The 21656-nt window shown below is 48.2% G+C and overlaps 1 protein-coding gene and 2 long non-coding RNA genes across 16 annotated transcripts in view; 1 reads left to right on the plus strand and 2 right to left on the minus strand.

Annotated features, from left to right (window-relative positions):
• CACNA1B (calcium voltage-gated channel subunit alpha1 B) overlaps positions 1–21656 on the plus strand; it is a 298893-nt gene that overhangs the window by 125160 nt on the left and 152077 nt on the right. For all 14 annotated transcript variants that reach the window (XM_064393626.1, XM_064393612.1, XM_064393613.1 and 11 more), the window contains one exon: positions 14598–14701. In XM_064393626.1, coding sequence (XP_064249696.1) covers positions 14598–14701 — 104 coding nt within the window. The remainder of the gene's footprint in view (positions 1–14597; positions 14702–21656) is intronic.
• LOC135283126 (uncharacterized) lies at positions 10388–13452 on the minus strand. The gene is made up of 3 exons (XR_010349005.1): positions 13010–13452; positions 12687–12786; positions 10388–11484 (listed from the first exon to the last, which is right to left on the minus strand). It is a non-coding gene; the product is annotated as an uncharacterized LOC135283126 (long non-coding RNA).
• Positions 14622–20553, minus strand: LOC135283125 (uncharacterized). The gene is made up of 3 exons (XR_010349004.1): positions 20403–20553; positions 19278–19844; positions 14622–14730 (listed from the first exon to the last, which is right to left on the minus strand). It is a non-coding gene; the product is annotated as an uncharacterized LOC135283125 (long non-coding RNA).

The following is a 21656-nucleotide window of genomic DNA, read 5'->3' on the forward strand; positions in this document are numbered from 1 at the left end:
GGAGCACTGAACAAGCAGCACAAGCTTCTGTGAGGGGAAAGCATGCGGTGAAAGGAGGAATCTGCACAGCTGATGGATCCTGAGTGAGCTGCCAGTACAAGAATCCTACACCAGTCCCAATTCTGCTCATTATTCCTGCTTTCCTCCTGGGTTCTGGAGGGCTGCAAGCCCTGTTTGAATTCCCAGCTCTTTTAAGGGATGCAGGCTTTGCCTGCCTCCTCCTTTGAAAGGTTTACAGAAACCCAAAGGTGCTGGAACAGGAAATGTGTGGAGCAAGCCTAAGGCTGAAATGGCTTTGGAATATTTAAATGCCAAGAGTGCTGCACGTTTGTGCCCATGCCTGGGTCTCCATCCATCTGGGAACACAGTCTGGCTGACCCCGTGCCCACGTGGGCATTCCCTCCGAGTCTGGGAGGATTGAGACATTTCAGCCCTGCTCCAGCAAATCACCCTGCTCTGAACAGCCCTTGAGCAAATGTGTGAGGCTGAGCAGGAGCTGATGCACCTCCCTGAATCTTCTGGCATTTATTTAATGTCTCAGGGAAGATTTATTCCAAATGACTGCGGGGTGGCCACCTCCAGGTTTAATAGGAGACATTTCAGATATACAGCAGGAGAGTGACATACATCAGACAAACTTCAAGAGTCTCTTCAAGGCAGCAATTGCTCTCTGAAAAGCAGTGAAACCTCTCCAAACAGCAGTGTTAACTGTGGGGGCTTGCCAAGAAAAAAACCTCCAGCTGAAGAAATCCACTTGCAGCTCAACAGCATGAAAGCAGTGAGGGTACAAACAGCCCTGAACATGCCTGACAATTGCTTTCCTGCCCAGGATGAAAAAGGCAGCTGGGTGCTTTCAGATAGTGCCAGTGCTCTGCCATCCCTGCTGCATCAGGGGCTGCAGTGACACAGAGTGACAGAATGGGTCTGAGAAAAGCAGAAGTGGAGGTTTCACTTGATTTTGTAGTTGTCTTGGTTTGGAAAGAAAGGTGTCTGCTAAGGAAGGCAGGAGCCTCCCTTGAAATGGAAAACGTAAACCTCCCACCTCTGAATTATAACAGTTTTTAAATTAAGGGCACCTCAGGCAAAGATATGGGAGCAGGAATAACAGTTCTTTACTAGGCAAGAAAATTAAAAATAAAATAAACAATGCAGTAAATCAAAACACCACTGTCAGAGTCAGAACATGCCCTGACCCCCTGTGTGTCAGGGTGGTGGCACAGTCCCATCCCATGGGGGCTCAGCCCTCCTGCAGTGCCAGCTGTGCTTCTGCTGGAGCAGGGATCCTGCACAAGGGGGGAGTTTTCCTCTGCAGCTCCAGGGCTGCTGGAGATGGGCCTGCTCTCCCTCTGGGAATGCAGGGCAGGAGAAAGCTGCTCCTCTGGGAATGCAGTGGGCAAAGGCTGCTGTGCTGTTCCAGGCTCAGATTGTATCCAGGTAGGAATGCTTGGCTCCTGCCCTGGGCGGAGCATCTCCCCATGGGATGCTGGAATTGGATCAGCCATGCAGGGACACTCAGTGGCCATGGACAGCAGAGATCTGCTGGAGGGAGGATTGGCTGTGGGAGAGAGAAAGAAAAAACTGCCCCATGAACAGAGGAGAACTGCCCCACCTCTGACAGATGGGGATAGAACACAAACCCAGCCACATCTTCCAGCCTGAGACACCCTGCCATGGGCAGGGACACCTTCCACCATCCCAGGTTGCTCCAAGCCCCAGTGTCCAGCCTGGCCTTGGACACTGCCAGGGATAGTGTGTGAAAACACAAGAAAGAATAAAAGTGTTGCCGTAATAAAAAATGGGTTATAAATTTCTTTTTAAATCCTCTGTTGTGCCAGAACTTTATCTTTTGGAGAAAAAACAACCGATTTTCTGAGAGGTGGTGGCTGCCCCATCCCTGGCAGTGCCCAAGGCCAGGTTGGACACTGGGGCTTGGAGCAGTCTGGGATGGTGGAAGGTGCCCCTGCCCATGGCAGGGAAGGGATGAGATGGGTTTTAAGATCCCTTCCAAACCAAAATATTCTATGATTCTAAAATCCAGCCCTTGCAGGTGAGGAAAATCACCCAGGAGATCTGAGAAGCAGCTCATCCCAGAAAAAACCCTGGGTGTCTCTGTCCCTTCTGGAGCTGGTTTGTTTAACTGGTCTGTGGCAAAACTTTTGCTGTTCATCCCTGTTCCCAGGTTGTTTCCTCCTTCTGGAATCCAGAAAGGAGCAGCTTTGAGCTGGGCTCATCATTTTTTACAGGCTTAATGAATATACACTGTAGTAAATATTTTCACACTTCAATTTGGAATTTCACAGGCAGTTATCATTCAAATTTGGAATAACTTGGCAAGGCTTTTGGTTAGGCAAAACCTTTTTTTTTCTTTCCTAGAGCAGAGAGTCCTTTTTATTTAAAATGTCGTCACAAAACCTTGTGAAATGTCTTTAGAAGGAGATGAGGGGATCATGCCCAACTGATATTTTTGTTCTGTTTTGTCTGAAGCAGGGAAATGGGAGGGATAAAAGACCTTTGGAATTTTGTTCTGAGTAGGGATTGCATTGACAAAGGGCTCTTGGGCCTGGGGGCTTTGCTGTGCTCTCAGTTCTGTGGGACTGAGCTCTCAGCTCCAGCTCCTGAGCTGTAGATTTATTGACAGGGATATTTTTTGCTCATAATTAAGGAAAAGCTGAACTGCTGGAGGTGTCTCATTAGAAGATAAGAATGAGAAGGTGGCCTAACCTAAATAAATCGATACTCTGCTCATTCCCAGTCCTCTGCTGGAGATTGCAGGTGTGCATCAGCCTTTGGTTATCATTTTATACCATGGAATCAAGGCTTTAATTCATTCAACCAATTTTCTGCTACTGGAAACTTCTTGGGAATCTTTGCTGGTGATGTTTAGAGGGAAAATCAGGAAGAATCTGGATTTGCATTAGGATGATGAGGATCCCTGTGCGTTATCCTCAGGGCTGTTGTTATTTGCAATGATTTTGGGCCTTGCCCCACAGTTTCCTCTGCTCAAAGCAGCAAATGCTGGAATATTGGATTGCTGTGTTGCTCTGGGAATTGCTCTGTGTCACTGCTGACCGAGGGGCTGCAGGGCCCAGGGACTGCTGAGTGGCAGGAAAAGTTTATTCTGCATCTGCTCACTAGACCAGCAAATCTCTGTGTGGGTCTGTATGCGGACACAGAATATCTCCTGTGTCCCTGAGCAGCCAGAGAGAGCAGGGCTCTAAATCTGTGTCTGTGTTTATACATTTATACCTGGGAATATTTCTCCCTTCTCATGACTTTCAGAGCACATTTGGGGACAGCTTTGGCTCTTCAGACACCTGAAGCCTTTGCAGATAAGAACAGCATGTCCAGAGAGTGCTGAATTTCCTCCAAGTGCAGCTTGACTCACACAGAAGTTCTCTCAATGAATGATTTGGCCTTGATAAGAACTCCAAGCTCAGCAGCACAATTTGTTTTTCAAGGTGCTCCCTCCAACTGCACCACCCAAGCCCAAGAGCTCCTGTGCTCTCCTTGTGCCCCCTCCCAGAAAATGCAAGTCCTGTGTGCTCAGAGAAACCTGAAGATGGGTGACTGAGGCACTGCTGGTGGGAATCAGAATATTTGGAGTTATGCTGGCCGAAACTACTGCCCCTGCAGCATCTCAGCTTGAGTCCCATTTTGTGAAATGCTGGAATTACTTGGTCTCATGAGCTCTGTGGCTTTTAGATTTGTGGTAAAATGTGTGAAATGCATCCTCAGAGAATCACAGAATGGTTTGGGTTGGAAAGGACCTTAAAGATCATCTGGTTCCAACCTCCCTGCTGAGGACAGGGACAGCTTCCACCAGACCAGGCTGCTCCAAACCTCATCTAACCTGGCCTGAAATCCTCCTTATCTTCCAGATAAGAGCCCCGTGGGGCTCAGAGTGGGGCTGGGCAGGTGTTTGCTGGGGCAAAACTTGGAGAACCCCAGGCAGAGTCCTGCCCTTCCTCACCCTGTATGTGCCTCACCTGTCCCCACCAGGAGCAGTCTGCACCAAGTTTCCATCCATAATTCAAACCCACAGCTGTTTAAAAATAAAAGGGAGGAGAGGCTATGAAATCAAAATAAAAACATAAAAAATGGTGGAGTCCCTTGGCCAGCCTGTTATTTTTGACAATGGCAGAGCTTTCCCAGTGCCAGGCAGGCTCATGAATAAAGCAGCTGAGTGAGTTCATGCTAGCTGGGGAAAGAATGAATTTTTTATCAAGAAACCCTGTTAGCATATTTATGTATTGATATATTGGTGCCATAAGCCTTTGGATCAAGGCATAAAACAGCAGTGGTTTTGCTTTTTCAGCCTCCCCAGCTCTGCAGAAGGGGAAAAACAAAGGGGAGGATTTGCTTCTATTTAAACTTGGCTGAATTAACATTAATATTGCTTGCAACAACTACAGTTAAAATGTGTTCCTACATCTACTGCTATTGTGCAAAATTAAAATGCTGCCAGCTTTGAGGATTTCACCCAGAGTCTTCTTGTATTTGTGTTGATTTTATGCATTTGGATGCTTTCAGAGGAAAGCCCAGCTCTGGATTGATGTATTGGAGGGAATTATATCTCCCTTCACTCTTCTTTGGCACCTTCTGAGTCCTGTCAGAGGAATTAAAAGGTGGAAAATGAGAATCCTAAAGGGGGAGGTGATCTAGGTGTGTGTGAAGGTGAAAAGGAGGAGTGGAGTAGCTCAAAGACTTCAAAGAGAGAGGGTCTTCTCAGGAGCCTGGATTTGAGTGTAAATGTGCAGGGGTTTGGGGTCTCTTCCCAGAGTTCAGGCTTTGTCAGGGCTGTGGTGTGAGCAGAGGACAGAGGCCACTGGGGACTCTCTGAGGGCTTTTCCTACAACTGCTGACCCCATCCCAAAGGGCTCCCAGGAAATGCTTCCTCTGCCATGGGATCTTCCCTGGTGTCCAACCCCGCCAAAGGCACAGTTAAGATGTGCTCCAGGAGGAGATCAGATCTCAGAACCCCAGAACTGGGTCGGAAAACACCTTTGGACTTGATGATCTCAACCTAACACTACCTTGTCAATGAAACCATGGCCCTGAGTGTCACCTGCAGTGATTTTTAAACACCTCCAGGGGCAGTGACTCCATTCCAGTGCTCAATCCCTCTCTCAGTGAAGTGTTTTTTCCTAATTCCCAGCCTAAACTTCCCCTGGTGCAGCTTAAGGCTGTCTCTCCAGTCTCAAATTGTTGTCTGCACCTTCCATGAAGTTTAGAGGCCCCTGAAATCCTGACCATCCTACTTCCAGCCATGGAAACCTCCAGCTGAGGGGTTTTCCTCACAGAAGACATAAGGTTAAAATCCTAAGAACTGGTGTTTGAGCTTGGCTCCCAGTCCCCTGCAGCTTTCTGGGGGCTCTTCCACTTTAATTCCCTCCCTCTCTGATCAGTGGCACCTGCTCTGACCCACCTCACCCCACTGACCCCAGGTGGGGGAAGCTCTGAACCCCAAACCCCTTCTTGCTGCACTCAGAGCAGCTTTTGGACCAGCCACTAATTTCCTTAAGGTCTTTCTGGGTTTGAAAAGACAGGTGTCTGCTAAGGAAGGGAGGAGCCTCCCTTGAAATGGAAAATGTAAACACCCTCCTTCTAAATTATTACAGTTTTGAAATTAAGGGGCTCTCAGGCAAAGATATGGGAATAGGAATGACAGTTCTTTACTAGGAAAATTAAAATACAAATGCAATAGTACAAATAAAGAAAACAAACCACAGCCAGAGCCAGAACAGGCCCTGCCCCCCTGTGGGTCAGGGTGGTGGCACAGTCCCATCCCATGGGGGCTCAGCCCTCCTGCAGTGCCAGCTGTGCTTCTGCTGGAGCAGGGATCCTGCACAAGGGGGGAGTTTTCCTCTGCAGCTCCAGGGCTGCTGGAGATGGGCCTGCTCTCCCTCTGGGAATGCAGGGCAGGAGAAAGCTGCTCCTCTGGGAATGCAGTGGGCAAAGGCTGCTGTGCTGTTCCAGGCTCAGATTGTATCCAGGTAGGAATGCTTGGCTCCCCTGGGCGGAGCATCTCCCCATGGGATGCTGGAATTTGATCAGCCATGCAGGGACACTCAGTGGCCATGGACAGCAGAGATCTGCTGGAGGGAGGATTGGCTGTGGGAGAGATAAAGAAAAACCTGCCCCATGAACAGAGGAGAACTGCCCCAGCTCTGACAGATGGGGATAGAACACACATCCAGCTACACCTGAGACAAGTCCATTCCAGTTTTATCTTTCCCACAGAGCAGCCTTCTGCTACATCTCTCCCATGGGTGGCACAGCCCCGGGGTGTCCATGGGGACGTTCCTGTGCCAGCTGAATTTGGCTCTGGACTCTGGACGTCCTGCAGAGCTGAGCACCAGATGATCCCAAAAATGGACTGGAACATCTGAGAGTCAGAATCCAGAGACACCGGGCTGGATTCGAGCCCAGGTGGCATTTCACCTGGGATGGGAAAGGCTTTCTGCAGATCCTGGTGCTCTGTTTGGAGCAGCACGTGGGGCCAGTGTCACTGTTGTATTGAGGACGGGTGAATAAATTGACACATAGTCTCCAAAGTCTCAGAAGGCTAAATGCAATTTTAAAAACCACACACTTTTTCTAGACAGTTACAGATAGACCCGAATGGTCCTCAATCAACACCCCTCACACCATTGGCTAATTAGGCACAACACCATCTTTTAAACATCTTAGGAAAAAACAACACCAGCTGCAAAGATTAAGAATTGCTTTAATTCCTTCTCTGAACATTCACAAACTTCACAGAGCAATGTCTGGGAAAGTTTATCTGACTTTTGTCTCTGACCAGCATCTACAGGTCAGCACTTGAGAACTGGAATTTCTCTTGCTGCTGTGGTGGGGAATGTGGGAGCAGCTCACCTTTCACCTGGCTGTGACCCAATTTCACCTCCTGGGAGAGTGGGAATTGCAGCAGAGGCTCCTCAGTGCAGGGTTCAGTGGTGTTTCTGGGTCAGAAAGGCTACAGAATGTTTAAAAGATGAAAGACTTTTTTAAAAAGGGCTTTTCCTCCTTCTGTTTTCATTGTAAGGCAGGTTCCAGGTGCTCTTGTACATGCTTGCAATATTTTTGATTTTACTCTTAGTAATTTCTGTGTTCATTTAAATGTAAGAATATTAGCAGATAGAAATAAATCACCTGTAAATAGCTTTGCTAATTATCAGAAATGGTGAGGAAGAGAGTTGTGAAAAATCAGACAGGGGGTGAAGAGAGTTCATCTCTCCAAGACAGCTGAGAGTTCTCAATGCAAAAACACTTAACTAAGGGAATATTAGCCTTTAATTGCCCTGAATAAGTCAGGCTGTGCCATTGATTAGATTCAATGAGTAAATCTAGGTGTGCTGTATTTTGTATTTTGATTAAAAACACAGTAAAAGCAAATGGTCTGTGGTGTTTGGCTGTACCTGTCCAATTAAATCCTGTTATTGACCCCCACTCAGGAAACATTTACATGGCAGCCCCTTAATTGTTTGTTTTTAATGTTAAAGGTTATTTTATGTGATGTTCCTTCCCCTCCCAAAGCAGCTCCTGCTCCCTTTGATGGAGTGAGCAGTGGGAGCTGGAGATGATCTGGTGAGCCCTGAGGCTCCCTGGGGATGGGGAGCAAGGAGCCAAAAACAGGCAGAGACCCTGGGGAGGCAGTGAAAGGGTTGGAAAGGGCGGGGAGGAGGATGCTGGAGCAGGCCAGGCTTTTTTGGCCATTTCCTGGCGATGCGATGCGGCTGGAGCAGAGCTGCTGCTGCTCCTGCAGCAACAAGAAAGAGAATCCCAGATGGTTTGGGCTGGAAAAGATCACCTCATTCCACCTCCACCATGGGTAGGGACTACTCCCAGTAGCCCAGATTGCTCCAAGCCCGATCCAAGCTGGCCTTGGGCACTTCCAGGGACAAGGAAACTTCCCTTGGAGTGGACCTGGGAAGGTGGGTGATGGCCAGGGCTGAAGGAAATTAGATGAGAGGTGATAAAAAAGAATTTCTGGGCTCTGTAGCACAGTGCAAGCAGCAGTTGGCTGCTTTCAAGTCGATTGTTTCAAAAGGTATCTTGGAAAGAATTAATAACCAGACACAGCTGCCACCTTGTTAACACAGAGAAGCAGGGCCTGAGCAGCTCTGTGTGCCTGAGCCACAAAGTGAGGATTAGCCCTGCCCTGCTCTGCTCTTGGACACCTCACAAAAGGCCTGCTGCTGGGAACTGCTGTGTGCTGTGCTGGAGAATGCCCTGTTCCGCAGCTCAGGGCTTTAATCCCCTGCAGGACAGCAGCCTTTGGCTTCTTAGTCTGATACAGCTGCCAAAATTCCCCCCAGATCCCTGCACCCTGAGGGGTGGACCTGCTAACACTGCCTGGGGACACCAGCACTGTGCAGAGAGGGAGGAGAGAGCCCCTGGATGCTCAGAGGCAATACAGTGATCCCCTAGGATTTGAGATTTTATATATTCCATATATTTGTAAGCCTGCAGTTCTTTAGTGGATAACTCCACACTCCACACACAGTGTGAGCTGCTGTTTTCCCATTTTGGGCAGACACAACAATTCCTCTCCAGGCCTGGCAGTCAAGGACACCTCACTGCCTCAGGCCCCAGAGATGGAAACAAAAGTGAGTTGGGGGAGAGCAAACTTCATTAGCTGAAGCTGTAATTGACAGATTAACCCCCAATATGCAAATGGACCAAACTTATAAAAAGTGTGAAACCCATCGTTCATTTTGGGTGTAGGCCCTGGGGGGCTTTGCCTGCCTGAAATGTACCTGAAGGCCCTTCAATAAATATACCTGCTTTTTATTGCCTTAATTTTGCCTGGCTTCTGTTTTTAGATATCCCAAAAAGACATCAATAGGGAGTGAACAGACAAAGGCTGTCGTGTGACACCCAGCAGGGACAGCAGCTCCAGGGTGGCTGATGGGGCAGAGTCACCTGGAACAGGCTGGAGTGATGCTTTTGGGGATTTAGGAATTGGGTGATGCCTCAGCTTTTAGCTTTTCTATTTTTCACATTCTGTGCTGCTTTAGTGTGTGGGTCTGGGCTTCATATCAGGGGATGGTGAGCTCTGTGCACAGAGCAGGGAGACAAAACAATTCCTTCTCCAGCTGGGCACCAAGGACAAATGATCCAAATCTCAGCCCAGGAGCACAAACACTGTGGGCTGAAGAGAGAAAAACAAGAAACATGGGACTGCATGGGCTAAAGCTGGAACTGGACAATGAACTGCAATCTGCACATGGAGCAGAGCTGATCCCAGGGAGAGACCCCGGGAGCGCTCGTGCATTTTGGGACCATTTTGGTTCATCTTGGGGGCAGCCCTGGCTGGGCTCTTGTGCTGCCCAAGGTGATCCATGGAGGAGATCCTTTGAATAAATCCCTGCTTTATTCTGTAGCTCTGTCCAATCTCTGTTCTAGGGTAGTCTGCACAAGGTATCCAGGGTATTTGGTATTTTACCATGCTGGGTGTGTCCTGCTACCAGTTCCAGATCAGGGGTGGGGGCAGCTGTGGGCTGGACAGAGCTCAGACTGTTAGGAAGAGCACTCCAGGGGTGCAGAGTTTGCATGGGCTTTAGATGTTTGAAGTGGAGATCACTGTGGCCCTGAACGCGCCCCTCAGCTGCCTCAGTTTCCCTCTGTGCAGTTGTGGGAGCCTTGTGCTGTCACATTTAGGGGATGTGGATCTTTCAGTGCCCAGGGCAGTCCTGGGGCTGGGTGTGGGCACTGCTCAGGGGGTGCATGTGAAGAGCCCCATGGCTGTTTTTAACCAGAAAGCTCAGGAGCAGTGTGAAAGCCCCCTGTGAGCTCCTCCTGAATTTCTGGCTGTAATTCTGGCACGTTGTGTAGAGTATTTAATTTCTCTTGCCCTCCTGTTACATCTCTGTGGGCACAAGTGGCAGTGACAGACAGCCAGACGTTACAGCAGTGAAATGTTGTAGCTGGAACATAAAAATTGATTTGATCTCTTGGCTCCTCCTGCTTAATGAGTGAACCTGGACCTCAGTGGCTCTGTGGATGAAGGGCTCAGGACAGACAGAGCTGCCTGTGAGACTCTGGGGGCTTTCCCTGGGGGAAGGAGTTTGGTTTTCCTGGCAGCAAACAGGTTTTGAGTCATTAAAGCCTCAACCTATGGCAGAGCTGGGGCTGTACCCTGTGCTTGGGTTCCAGCTCGCTTGTGTGAGAAATGAGACTCCCAAAACATTTAAAAGGTTTATTGGAACCTCATCAAAAATAAAACAGAAGGTTGAATAGACACAATATTACAGCATGGGGAGAAGAGGATTTTTCCCACCATGTGCTCACCCACACAGTGGAGGTTTCGCCTTTTAACCCTTCAGCCCCCCTAAAGTTCTGCCCATCAACTCCTCCTCTCTGTCCAGTGGTGGAGATCACTTCCCAACATCTTTTTTGGAGGTCAGCTGTTGCCATAGTAACGAGCCAACCCTGCCTGAATGTCCCAAACCCAGGCAACCCTGATAACAATGCAAGGGGGGGTAAAACATAACTATAAATCTATAAAACTTCTCCAAACATATATACATGATATTTGCCTTTTAATTGTGATAAAACATAACTATAAATCTATAAAACAATAACTATAAATCTATAATACTTCTTCTAACATATATACAGGATATTTGCCTTTTAATTGTGAGAGTCAACCATCGCATTGCGCATCTCTCACACCTGGGAGCGCTGGGAAAGGTGCTGCACATCCAAGGAGGCTCTGCTTTCTCAGGAGCACTTTGTCACCACTTTTGCCTGGTGTTTGTCACCATATCCAAAGGGGAGTTTGTCCTGGATCCTTGTAAGCCAGGCAGAGCAAACAGAGCCAGGCCCTGCCCTGCCCTGCCCTGAGCAGGAGGCAACCCAGCAAATGCTCAGGGAAGGGAGGGTAATTGATTGTATTTCAACACATTTCGTTTTTAAGGGCTTTGATCATGGCATGGAATTGTGGATCTGTGGCCAAGTTTGGGCTTCAAATGGAGAAATAAATGATAAACGATCGTTTGGCAGCAGTGAACCTGCTGCACTCCCTTTGCATGTTTATGTGGTTTTCCCTTCTCCCATCTGTTCCTTCCTCCAGCTCACCCCCCCATGGGCTCTCCAGCCCCCCTTGGCTTGCTGACAGCATTCCCAGCCTCACAGAACCATGGAATGTGCTGAGCTGGAAGGGACCCATTGAGCCCTCCCTGGATGGGGTCTGCTTCCTGCAACCAGAGCTGTTTGATTGACCAGATGAGAGCTGAAGAACAGCCCCTAAATTTAAACCCTAAATGTAAAATTGCCCCAGGCACTTCCCCACTCCTCCTTTTATTCTGTTTCCAGACAAATGATGCCACAGGTGACACCTGGAATTGGCTTTACTTCATCCCTCTCATCATCATTGGCTCCTTTTTCCCTCATGTTGGGAAGGAAGTGCTGAGGATGAGTTTCCCTGTTCCCTTCAAGCCCATCTGCAGAGATGCAGGGCAGAACAGGGCAAGGAGAGAGCTGAAAGCAAAGAGAGAGATGAACAGAAAGTCAAACTGGGGTGGGATGTCAGGTATTCCAAAGGCTTTCAAAACCCTAACTGGGCAGCTCAGAGCCTTCCCTGCATTTCTGCTCTGGGCTGTTTCTCCTCAGATCCATTTGTCCCTCACATGCTGGTTCTGCCTTGAGCAGGGGGAGTTGTGGTGAGGTTGCTGAGTGCCCATTCCTCTCCTCTGAGTCACTGATCAACTGACACAGCCATTCCTGAGTGGTGTTTGCTATTTGGGGAGATGCTGGTCTCGTGTTTGATCCTGGGGGAAGGATTTGTGCAGACATGCACCCTATTAACAAACCTCAGGAGTATTTACTTGTGTCAGTGCTATAAATGTTATATATAAATTGTGGTATTCACATTCTCTGAACAGAGAGAGACATAATTCTCTCTTGCAGGATTTTTCCTGAGGAAGGCAGTGAGAAAGCTCAGAGAGAGAAGAGAAAACAATTCTTCTCTCTATTAGCTGCGCCTGTTCTTTGGCACATGTGGAATGTGTTATGGAGACTGTTTATTGAATGGAGTTTGTTAATTGGACTCTGCTGAGGGTTGTTTGGACTGATTGACCAATTGGGTCAAAGCTGTGTCATGACTGGGAAGGATCACAGGTTTTTATTTAGTATAGTATATAGTATAGTATGTAGTGTAATATAATATAACTTAATAAAGCAATTGTTCACCCTTCTGAATCATGGAGTCAGAGCATGTTATTCCCCAGCTGGGGCTCCCTGCATTGATATATAAATGTTATAAATGTTATCATCTGTGATAAATACTCTGACAGTTTGGGGGTTGCTGTTCATTGGGTGACTTCTCATACAGAGACTTTTGAGGTGGCACCAGGTACGTGCACAGCTGAGGTAAAACACATTGAAAGTGCTTCATTTTCTGAGTCCTGCAAGCAAAATTATTCTTGGAAATATGGTTGGGAGCACTGGCCAAAAGCAGCACAGATAAGTTAAAGGCACCAATATCAGTGAGAATGGATACAGTTTTTGCCAGCTGGTGTTTGAGAGCAGTTTTTTGGGGCTCTGCCTTTGGGCAGAGAGCTGAGCTCAGGGTTCCTGGTTTTCTTTACCCTCTGCAGAAGAACAAGGAGAATGTAAGAATTTACTTCCATCAGTGCAATAAATGTTATCACCTGCCAGAAATGCTGTGATGTAGGTTTTACCTGTTCATTGGGTGACTTCTTATATAGAAACTTTTGAGGTGGCACCAGGTACATGCATGGCTGAGGTAAAGCACATTTAAAGCATTTCCTTCTGTGAATCCTGCAAGAAAAATTACTCTTGGGAATATGATAGGGAAGAGTGACCAAAAAGCATCAAAGAAAATAAGTTAAAGCACCAATATCAGAATTAATGCCGTTTTTGCCAGGTGGTGTTTGAGCTTTTCTCTCCCTTTGGGCAGGGAGGTGAGCTCAGGATTCCTGGGGTTTTTTTACCCTCTGCAGGAGGAGGAAGAAGGATGAGAAGAATGTGTTTAGGTCTTTACTTTCCTTTTTGCTCCTCTTCTCCTTTTCCTTCCACCCAACATCAGATCCTCAGATTGCTGCATTCTTCCTGCACAAGAGAGGAATTTGCATTTTCCTCAGCACTGGGATTCTGTCAATGGCCATGTGGCATTTTCCTGTTCAGCACTTCCCCAAAGAGCTCCCTCGTGGCTGATGAATGCAGAAACTTTGTCATAAACTGCACCACCCTCCCCTCCCGTTCATCTGCCGCTGCTGCCTGCTCAGGGTGGGCTTGGCTGGCAGGAGCCCGAGGTGCTGAGTGAGCAGATGTGGAATTCCATATTCCAGAGATCCCGGGTTTCTTGCAGACTCCTTGTCTGGGTGTGAGCAGATTGTGGGCTGAACTGCAGCCCAGCTTTAGGGAAGGCAGTGGTTCCCTGCTGGAGTGGCTGCATTCAGATGGAAATGTGGTGCTGGGAGTTAGAGCCGAGCTGGGGAGGGAGGAGGCTGCTGCAGAGAGCCTGCACAGGGTTAGGCCACCTAAAAATGGGTTTTGGTCCTGCAGCAGGGTCAACCTGGAGCTGTGGAATTGTTTAGGTTGAAAAAGGTCTTTAAGGTCATTGTTCCCCCAGCACTGACCCATGTCCCCTACACAGCTTTGAAATCCCTCCAGGGATTGGACTCCACCACTGCCCTGGGCAGCTGTGCCAGGGCTGGGAAGTCGTGCCAGGGCTGGGCAGCCTTTCCATGAAGGAATTTTCCCTAATATCCACTCTAAACCTCCCCTGGCTCAGCCTGAGCCATTCCCTCTCCTCCTGTCCCTGTTCCCTGGGAGTAGAGCCTGACCCCCTTGGCTGTCCCCTCCTGTCAGGAGCTGTGCAGAGCCACAAGGTCCCCCTGGAGCCTCCTTTTCTCCAGGCTGAGCCCCTTTCCAGCTCCCTCAGCCTCTCCTGGGGCTCCAGCCCCTTCCCAACTCCGTTCCCTTTCCTGGACACGCTCCAGCCCCTCAAGGTCCTTCTTGAGGAGCCCAGGACTGGAGGCAGGATTTGAGGTGTTCCAGCACAGGGGTGATCACTGCTCTGGTCCTGCTGGACACACATGGCTGGGACAGCCCAGGTGCCATTGGCCTCTTGCCTACCTGGGCACATCTAGGCTCATATCCAGCCACTGTTAGAGCACCCCCAGGGCCTTTCCCAGCTTTCCAGCCCCAACCTGGAGCTGTGACCCAAGGACAGGACCCTTGCTGACCCTCAGACCATGGTGTGACCCCATGGATCCACCCTGGGCTGACCTCTCTGCAGGCCCTGCTGCCCACCAGCACATGCACGTCCCACCCAGCCTGGTATCACCTGTGAACCCCATCCCCTCACCAGGTCATTGACAGAGATAGCAGAGGGATCTCCACACTAGAGCTAGAGAGGAAAAACCATGGTGTGAATGTTGGAACAATCAGGTCTTTGGCTGGAATTTCAGCTGGTGAACACAGCAGGACTGACCAGGACATCAGTGGTAGACACTCCCATGGAATTCCAAGGGGAATTTCCTCTGCCCTGCATGTTCTGGGTGGTGTTTTCTTTCCCAGGTGAAATAATACTTGTGTTTGTCTCTCTCTTTTCCCTTTGTTTCCAGACAAACGACGCTGCAGGAAATACCTGGAATTGGCTTTACTTCATCCCTCTCATCATCATTGGCTCTTTCTTCATGCTCAACTTGGTGCTGGGCGTCTTATCAGGGTAAGGCACTCATGAATTTCTGTCCCCACCTGGATATTAAAGGGGAAGATGTGTTGATTTTAGCACTGGGGGGATATTGCTGAGAGAGATGGGTGACACACCATGCTGTGTCCCCTTCCCACATATCCCACCCCCTCCTCTCCTTGCAGGGGGATATTTCTGTAGAGTCCAAGGGTGGGGGGGACAGGCTGGTGAAAAACCCTGCACTGAGATGATTCTGAATCCAGACCCAAGAGTGAAGTGAACTTCTGTGGGGAATTAGACTGATTTGGGGCAGTGCAGCCAACACTTCTGTGCTGCCTTGAAAAGCCATCAGGAACCTGTTGTGCCAATAAAATGCTGGAATGACATGGAAATGTGGATAATGCTATTGTGCAGCCTGGGGAAAGGGGAAGTTCAAACTCAAAGCAATTAAAATATCTCAGGTTTGGGATTTTTTTTTGGTGATTTTTTGTTTGTTTGTTTTCTTGTGTTTGATTTTTCTGTTGATTTGTTTTGGTTGTTTGATCTCTGCCTGCTTGAGCCAATGTCTGGATTTTGAGACATGCTGATCCCTTGATGTTCAAACCCCAGGGGTCAACCAGGGATTTGGTGTTTGTTGCAGCTGAGTTTTGGGTTTGGACCTTTGCAGGAATCAAGGTGCCAAGACTGAAGCTGGAACTCTCCCAGCATCTGGGGAGATGTGATCTGGAATTAACACACTCCAGGACTAGAAAGCTCTCAGACTTTGGCACCTCATTCTGCACCGAGTCTCTTCTTAGATCATGCAGGTGATTCAGATCATAGAGATGTATTAAAATCTGGATTTTTTTTTCTGCCTCTTGGCAGCAGGGGAAGAAAAAATGAGTTGTTGCTGCTGTGTGGTAAAAGCCCTTCAGTGCTGCGCCTTTCCTCTGCCTTTTTAGAGTGACTGGAGAAAGCCTTTTCCAAAGAACATATCACTGTTGATTTGTATTATTTTGTTATTATTTTCCTCCTCAAAGCACAGGCTGTGGGCAGCAGTGCAGTGGTGTTTGAGGAAGGGAGAGGGCTGTGGGTGAGGCTGTGTCACACTCTTCAGTGCAGGAATAATCATCACAATCAGTAACTGATCAAAGCCATTTATAACTGATAAACAACTGACCAAAGCCATGTATAATTGATCAACAACTGACCAAAGCCATTAATAATTGAACAAATCCATTTATAGGGCATCCTGGTGTATCAGAGGCTTTGTCTGATGGCTGATTTTCAGGGATTACCCCAACAGGGCTGAGTGTGATTCATTAGGTGCCTCATCTCCCTCCTTCCACAGTGGGATTCAAACCAACACAAAATCCTGCAGGCTCCTGTTCCTTTGTGCTGGAATCAAAGGGGTTTGGTGAGCAGGAGCTGGAGACCTCTGTCTGACTCTCCTGAAAGCCTCTTGTTGCTTGGGGCAAAATATTAATATTATATAAATGTGTATCTCCTCATAAAAACACAGCTCTGTGCAGGATTCCCTTTGTTAATGGTGAGGATGAGAAAATCTTCCTCACAGAGGGGAGCTTTTAATTTCTGTTTCACTGAGTGGTTTGATTTGACGTCCTTGCCTGGAATAATTTCTAGGGAGAGGCTGAGGAAATAAACATCACAGCACAGGTGTAGAGCAGAGGATTCCTGGTGGGCTTGGAGCTGCTGAGCAGGGAAGGAAAAAAGTATAAAATGTATAAAAATCCTTCCCAGTGAGAGGCCCAGAGAAGCTGTGGCTGCCCCTGGATCCCTGGCAGTGCCCAAGGCCAGGCTGGACACTGGGGCTTGGAGCAGCCTGGGACAGTGGGAGGTGTCCCTGCCATGGCACAGGGTGGGATGGGATGAGCTTTAAAGTCCTTTCAAACCCAGTCCATTCCATGATTCTGTGTCTGAATGGAGATAATAAGACACCAGAAAATAGGAAAGGCCCTCAGAAAGCAGAGACTGTTGTCAATGTGTTCTGCAGCCAAAAGCCCAGACAGCTCAACAGAAAAAAAGGAAAAAAAAAAAAAAAGAGGAATTTCTTTTGGAGTTTTTGTTTGCCTGCATGGAGAAAGGCATGGAGAAGTTGACTTCCATAGGATAGAGCTTCACTCAAGGACACAAAGCCATCACATCCCAGGGATAGCATCAGCACCAGCTCCTGCAATGGAGACTCCTGGCAACACCCTGTTCAATTAAACAAAGTTGATTGAGTGGGTTTGGCTCCTGGGATTGCCTGTTTGAGGAAATCTTAGAAAACTGACCCTGTTGGAATGCCCAGAATCACCTGCTCCCAAAATGTGCAACAGGAGATGAAACCTGCGTTGAAATAAAGAGCAAACAACTTTCCCTTTCTGCTGATTCTTCTGGAATCATGGGACAGGGTGAGAGGAAATGGCCTCAAGTTGTGCCAGGGGAGGCTTAGGTTGGATATAAGAAGAGTTTTTTCATGGAAAGGCTTGGGGAACATTGCAATGGGCTGCCAAAGGTGTCAGCATCCCTGGAAGTGTTCAAAACCTGTGTGGAGGTGGCACTTGAGGCCAAGACTGATGGTTGGATTTGCTGATTTTAGAAGCCTTTTCCAACTGAAGGATTCCATGATTCTGTAGCAGCAGCAAAGGCAGGGAAGGGATGGGAGATGTGGAAGTTTGGAAGAGACAGAATATGGAAATGAGCCCCAGTCTTGGGCCCCAGGTGGGCTCCAAGAAGCTCAGTAATTCCTGGTGGTGCCACAGGGATTTTGGGCTCTCTGTGGATGCTGGGCTGGAGCTGCTCACCCCAGTGCCAAAGGCAGGGCTTTGACTGGGGAAACTGGGATCAGCTTCTCCTTTCCAGGCTGGATAGCACTGGAAAATACAGAAATTGTATCACAGAAATACAGGAAATACAGGGAATTCTGTGTTGTTTTCCAGGGGAAATGAGATTTCCTGGAGTGGTGCAGTGGTCAGAGGTGCACAGGGCAGCAGCTCCTGAAATCCAGGGAGTTCGGTTGGTTTTTTACAGAATATCTGGGGCTCTCCAGCAGGACTCAGCAGCCTCTGGAGCAGTGGTTTTGTGTCCCTTGTGGGGGATTTTCCTCCCTGCTCCTCACTTTGTACTCCTCCCCTTTCCATTTTCCTTCCTTGATGCATGATTCTTATGTGAACCAAGAAAACTCAGCAGCCCTGCAGAACCCAATAGAGCAGAAAAATACAGATTATTTCCTTCTGCAGAGCTTTTGCTGAGTGTCACTGCTGATTTGGGAGCTCAGGAGTGCACAGAGCCAGGAAACCAGGAGGAGAAATCCCTCTCCCTTGTGATACCAATAACATCCAGGACCTCTTTCCTTCTGCCTCCTTGTGACCTGTGGAATTCTGACATTCAGGACATGGCTGTGTTCTGCCCATCCATGTGCTGGGAATTGTGCTGGGGTGAGTCCCCAGTCATAGACAAACACAAGAAAAAGGAAAATATAAATGATAAAAATAAATAATTAAAAACTAGGTGGAATTAGAAGATTTGACACCTGCTTCAAATTTTGCTGGCCCACCCCTCCAGGCCCTTGGGTGATGCTATCCCTGTTTCAAAAGCTGGGGCACCTTACTTCCCAAAAACAGAGGTGGCATTTTCTAAGAGTGGAACAACTGCAGTGGTGAAAATATTTAGGAATTTGTGTCCATAATGTATTTCCCTTGGAACATCTTCCTGTGCTGACTGCAGTGGGAGGTTATTATTTTTATTAAAGAATTTGTAAACTCTTTGTTTGTGATCTAGGTAGCAATACAGGGGAATACAACTTTTCCACCAAAAAAAAAAAAAAGAAAAGAAAAGAAAAAAAAAAAAGATTGGCTGCCTCTGGTGGCACCACAAGATTGTTCTGAGTGCAAACCATGGCAGGAAATGCTGACCCCAGCTGCCCTCCTGTGTCCCTCAAACACAGGCTCATTTGCTGCTTAGGATGTCACAGCTTCCCTTCTGGCCACAACACACCCTGGGATGATCCCCATGAATTTTTTATTGAGCTCTGCCCATGGTTTGCAGCGAGGAGGGGAAAATCCCCACATGCAGTGGGAAGTGCTGCCCCACAGTGAATCTTTTTCTGATTTAATTCTGGTTTCTTGCCCTGTGTCCCCAAGGGCTGGGCACTCCATCCTCATCCCCTGTGGCAGCAGCTCTCTGGCCACAGAGAGAAACACAACTGTCCCAGCCTTTCTGGGGAAGACTGTGAGAAGATCAGAGAAAAGAATGAGAAACAATTCTTATCTTAACCTGCTGCACCTGTTGTTGTGCACATGTGGAATGTGTTATGGAGATTTCTTTACCAAAGAGTGGTTTCTTAATTGGCCACTGATGGTGTTTTAAGTAAAAGGACCAATTAGGTCCACCTGTAACAAACTAGGGTATAAAAGTATGGGTTTCTTAAAAATATTATTAATGGCCTTCTGAAATACATTAAATCTGTGTCAATTATTACCTGGCTGAGGACCCATTGCCCTGGCATACCCCATCCTCATTCCCATCCCAACCTCATCCCCACCCCATCCCCATTTGCACTTTGTCTTCCCAGTGTTCCCACCCTCAGCAGCTCCTTCAATGCTCTCTTTCTCCTCCTGCTGCTGCTCACCTCCCAGCTCCCAGCATTTCCCACAGCCTGCTGGGATTATGGGGCTTCCTACAGCTCGGGTATTAATTTTGCCTGCTAATGAGCTGCATGATGCCACACAATACATTGGTGAACTGTTTTGATGCTTAGGATTACACAATGCAAAGAGGATAAACGTTATCCTGGGATGCTGGGAGGAAGATGATTGAACTTATTTCAAGGCTAAGTGCTTTTTGGCACAGATTCAGGCGGGGGGAACGCTGAGGGTGGCGAGACATCCGGAATTCTGGCCAGAGAGGCCATGCTCCCAGAGTGATGCATTGGGATCCTGGGAGTCTGCGCCTCTGGAGTGTGAAAAATGCTGCTTGTCATGTCCTCAAATATTTATGGTGAAGCCTGAGGTATTTCCAGCCCAGGCAGTGAAGGGTGATGGTTGCTGCCAGGGTTTACTCATCTGGCTGCGAGAGCCGAGCTGGAGACGCTCCGCGAGGCCGGGGCTGTGCTTTCCCCAGAACTGCTCTGTCCTGGGTGTGCCACACCTCTGTTTTATGGGATCACCTGGGGAGGGTGAGGCCTTTCTCAGGCTACCTAAAAACAGACAAAACAGACAAAATTAAGGCAATAAAAAGCAGGTATATTTATTGAAGGACCTTCAGGTACATTTCAGGCAGAAAAAGCCCCCAGGGCCTACACCCAAAATGGATGATGGGTTTCACACTTGTATAAATTTGGTCCATTTGCATATTGGGGGTTAATCTGCCAATTACAGCTTCAGCTAATGAAGTCATTGACCCCAAGTTTGCTCCCCCCCAACTCACTTTTGTTTCCATCTCTGGGGCCTGAGGCAGTGAGGTGTCCTTGATGGCCAGGCCTGGACAGGAATTGTTGTGTCTGCCCAAAATGGGGAAGCAGCAGCTCCCACTGTGTGTGGAGTGTGGAGTTATCCACTAAAGAACTGCAGGGTTACAAATATATGGAATATATAAAAGCTAAAATCCTAAGGGGTCACAAGGACTGTGGGGAGACATTTGGAATGGGTACAGCAGCTTTGTGCCAGCGGGAGCCTGGCAGGGGACACAGCTCCAGCTGTGCTGGCACTTTGAGGGGACAAGGGGCAGGGAAAAGGGGTTTAATGCTTTATCTCACCCTTTTCTGAGCAGTCTGGAGTCTGGGTGCTTGATCCCAGCAAACACCCTCCTGGTGCTGTGCTCCAGGCTCCCCGGGGGATGTCTGTGTCTCTGCTGTCCTGGGGTCACTGTGGTTTTTGGGGTGTTGGAGCAGCTCCTTGGGAGGCAGCACAGCCCCATCCCCACCTCCCTGACCCCAGCTGCCTCGGGGACTTGCCCTGCTGAATTTCATGACAAGTTTTCCCATCCTGAGGACTTTTGCCAGATTGAGATCATAAAACCTCCGCCTGCAAGACGTGCAGAGGCTGGAGGAGAGCGGTGCTGATTAATTTGTCACAATGGCAAAGTGTTCTTCTGTCCTCCTTCCCCTCATTACGGAGACAATCCTTCATTTCCCTGCACATTTGTTCCCAGTCCACTGGTACCTGCTGTGATCTGACTTTGCCTGGTGTTAATTATTTGCAGCAGAAGAGCTGCATCATGGAAAGAGATGAGATTCTGGCTTCCTCCTTGCTTTTAGTCTGTTCTGAGGCTGTGCTTAAAAGGGAGGGGAAAGAGAAGAAAAGGGCAGAATTCTTTTTTCCCTTTTTCTTTGCTCATCACCCTTTTTAACAAAGCCAACATTGCAAACATAAAATGAGGGAGAAATTTTTCTTCCCTGGTTTCTTGCAGGAGGGGGCAGTGACTGATCCTACTGAATGTGGGTCCTTTGCTCCTTCTGTGGTTTTGGTTAGTCCAGGAGAGCTGGACTTCCTTTATTTGCCCTTCTCTTAAGCCACAATGGAAATCAAAGCCTGGAATACAAAAATGATACAGAGGAGACCTAAATTTGAATTTCATGGGGCCTCTGCTTTGTCCTGGGAGGGGGAACTTGAACAGAACCAGAGGTTCATCCTGCAATGGCAGCAGGCTGAGGCGAGGAGATAAATGGGGCTTTTGAACTCCTTTCTCTCCCTTTGTCAGTTCCTCCTTCCAGCCAGGTTTGCCCAGATGTGGCACTTGCAGTTTTCAAATCAGATTAGGGGGAATCAAAATCAAATTGGCATAAGCTGAATCTGAAGACAAAGGAAAGGAGAAAGATGCATTGAATGCTTCACCTCTGTGCTGTTCCCCTTCTCTCCCCAGAAATACAGGACATTTCCCATTTTTGAAGCCTCTTGTTGCTCTGGCAGTGATTAAAGTGACTGTGAAGTCTGACTAGGTGCTCAGAGATCATTCTCTCCAGATACTCCCATCCCTTATCAGCTGCTGGAGGAGAGATGAGATTTCCCCT

This window comes from Passer domesticus, chromosome 18 (assembly GCF_036417665.1).
Source record: "Passer domesticus isolate bPasDom1 chromosome 18, bPasDom1.hap1, whole genome shotgun sequence".
In the NCBI taxonomy this organism is placed as follows: Eukaryota; Metazoa; Chordata; class Aves; order Passeriformes; family Passeridae; genus Passer; species Passer domesticus.